At 38.8% G+C, this 2,615-nt stretch overlaps 1 protein-coding gene across 1 annotated transcript; it reads right to left on the bottom strand.

The window, feature by feature from the left end:
• Positions 1-948: 948 nt before the first annotated feature.
• On the bottom strand, positions 949-2,206 carry LOC147893782 (putative glutathione peroxidase 7, chloroplastic). The gene is made up of 6 exons (XM_087385606.1): positions 2,135-2,206; positions 1,901-1,977; positions 1,756-1,817; positions 1,514-1,632; positions 1,167-1,334; positions 949-978 (listed from the first exon to the last, which is right to left on the bottom strand). The coding sequence occupies exons 1-6, from the start codon at positions 2,195-2,197 to the stop codon at positions 949-951; spliced, it is 519 nt and encodes a 172-aa protein (XP_087241732.1). The 5' UTR covers positions 2,198-2,206.
• Between the last annotated feature and the right edge of the window lie 409 nt (positions 2,207-2,615).

The following is a 2,615-nucleotide window of genomic DNA, read 5'->3' as shown; positions in this document are numbered from 1 at the left end:
TTTTTATATATTTAATCACCTATTATCCAATTTAATGATATAAGATATGCAATACTTAAAGAAATAGGCTACGACTCTATAGTCAAAAAATTCACCATAAACTAAAACTTATATTATTTTTAACAGTATAGCACTTATTACTCAATAAGAGAAATAAAGGCATATAGATTGGGATAATGCTATTTCTTTCAAGTAGAGAAAGACTCCATTTTAATATATTTAAGCAACATGGTGTTTTTTCCATCTAGTTCACTAATTGTTCCATCATATGGTACAATAAGACAATCTACTTTTTAGCTTGAACATAATGATAAGGATATCTCATTGAATTTGTAAGCATGAGAGGCATGGTTTATCCAGTGCTCCATCTTTGCAAATTTCATCACTTACTTCAATATACCTACTACAAAGTTTGACTTGGTTTAATTTACCAAAATGAGACCAAAATTGAGCATGTGAGTTAGGATTCATGTATGTTCCATTTGTGATAAAGACATAATCAATTGTTTAACCATCTCTTAACCATGTACTTTATAGAACATATGCCTAAACCAATCTATTTGAGATATTGTCAACATCTAAAGGAAATGTTTCCTCTTCTTTGCACCTCAAGTTGGCTTCCCTATTGCTTTTGTTTGTATGCAATAGTGTCTATTATTGATGGGATTATTCCATCATGTATCATCTATGTCATGCATGGGTAGGAGTTATCACATTTATCATAACATGATGTGTCATATCATGGTCATTCATGGCATGTCTTTGTAGGAAACTTTTCATTGCACTTATTTATATATGCACAACTAATTAAAAGTACTTATCAAATGTTGTGAAGTTCACATTCCATTCAATGGGTAGGAACATAGAATCTGAAGAATTTGCACATTATTTTGCCCATCACGCATTGAGGATCTCCAAGATATCTTTCTTGAGAATACTTTGCACCCATCACGCATTAAGGAGCTCCAAGATATCTTTCTGCAGAGGTAATTCAAGCACAAATACCGGTTAGTTTAGAGATTGAAGAAATCGCTACGAGCCTATTAGTTCTTAATTTCTACCCAATAATCTAGTACCTTTGTTAATGGATACCAGTATTCGACGTAGATTAAAATGAACATGAAACAACACTTGTTTTGAATATCTAAGGAAGGAGGAAATATAACCTCAATCTGCAGGGGTGTCTTTTCGGGATCATATCGCTGAGCAAGCCGTCCATTTTTGTCAACTAAAAACTTTTCAAAGTTCCATTCTATATCTTCTCCGAGCGGCCCGACGTAGCTTGCTTTAAGAAATTTGTAGAGGGGTGCTGCAGTTTGGCCATTTACATCTATCTGCAAACAATGGACGTCCGTAAACGAAACCCATCCAGATACCTTCGTCAATCTCAGCATGACAAGGACGTTTGAGCCGCTGTTTTGTTCTACTCCTCACACTTCTAATGACTTGACGAACATTATATCGCATCGCCACAGAGCTATTATCCTAGCATTAGTAACCTGAGATAGTGTACCTTATCGAAAATAGGATACTCTGCCTTAAACTTCGAGCACGCAAACTCTTTAATCTCCTGATTGGTACCAGGCTCCTGTCCTCCAAATTGATTGCACGGGAACGCCAATATTTCGAAGTCTATGGACGTCATAAGATGAATATTTTACGACACGCTGAGTACACGTAGTGGAAGCCTGAATAGCCTAGAATATTGAAGACCATTATCTTTGTTCAGTTGCAAGGACGTCACGCAAGGTTCACCTTGACTCTTCAGGCTGCTGTACAATTGAGCTAATTCCGTGTAGTTCGACGTCGTAAGACCACTGCACGGACTTCTTGACGGCTTAGTTGGCCAACATGGACCATGATTCAAGGAAAAACTTATGGCAGAAAAAGCCTTAATTACCATCTGGAGGCCACGTTCACGATCAGAAGCGCCTTCCCTCTGTAATCACTCAAACTGATGTCCTTACCATCGATATCCTGCACGAAGAAAGGCAATTTATTCTGCTTCCAAACGCTTAACAGTAGGGAAAAAGAAATACGTATTCAGAGCGTTTGCTGTAATACATCCTCTGGCTCAAAATCTCAAGCGGCGTTTTTGGTAAGATAATATTGGCTCTTTCGTTAATCTTTGTACCTTGACCGTGAATTCATGGATGCTCTTCTCAGGCATTGGGGCAGCAGGTGCGGTTTCGGCCATTCTATAAGGTTTGAGGAGAAAGTTGAGGTAGCAGCGGGGAATTTGAGAGCCCAACCGCCGAAGCACCAGAGAATAATATATGGCAAGGAGATAAGGAGCTGCTGGGTATGGCGGAGCCAGCTATGCATGGAGGCCACCATATGTGCATGGCTATGGAGACAACGAAATGAGACAAAAGAGAAAAGAAATATGAAACAGTCACCTAAGATGAAGAGCCACACCATTTGTCATTTCTTCAACCTTGTTTTTAAGTGCGAGATTAAAAGAAGAGACCAATATACCAACATTTGAAGAGCATAGTGCCTGTTGGCTATGGCGGAGCCAGCTCTGGAGTCCACCATACGTGCATGGCTACGGAGACGACGATGTGAAACAAAAGAGAAAAGAATTATGAAACAGTCACCTAAGATGAAGAGCC

This window comes from Dipteris shenzhenensis, chromosome 15, assembly GCF_047967505.1.
Source record: "Dipteris shenzhenensis isolate YYH24624 ecotype China chromosome 15, Dip_SZ_1.0, whole genome shotgun sequence".
NCBI lineage: Eukaryota > Viridiplantae > Streptophyta > Polypodiopsida > Gleicheniales > Dipteridaceae > Dipteris > Dipteris shenzhenensis.
The sequence above is the reverse complement of the archived record's forward strand: the minus strand, read 5'-3'. Positions and strand labels throughout refer to the sequence as shown.

Bases quoted from the DNA above. Each gene is read 5' to 3' on its own strand.
- LOC147893782 (XM_087385606.1), bottom strand. From the start codon at position 2,197: ATGGCCGAAACCGCACCTGCTGCCCCAATGCCTGAGAAGAGCATCCAT. The intron at 1,633-1,755 runs GTGAACCTTGCG...TGACGTCCATAG, and splicing joins CAGCAGCCTGAAGAGTCAAG to ACTTCGAAATATTGGCGTTC. The intron at 979-1,166 runs GTTATATTTCCT...TTACCTCTGCAG, and splicing joins AGACACCCCTGCAGATTGAG to AAAGATATCTTGGAGCTCCT.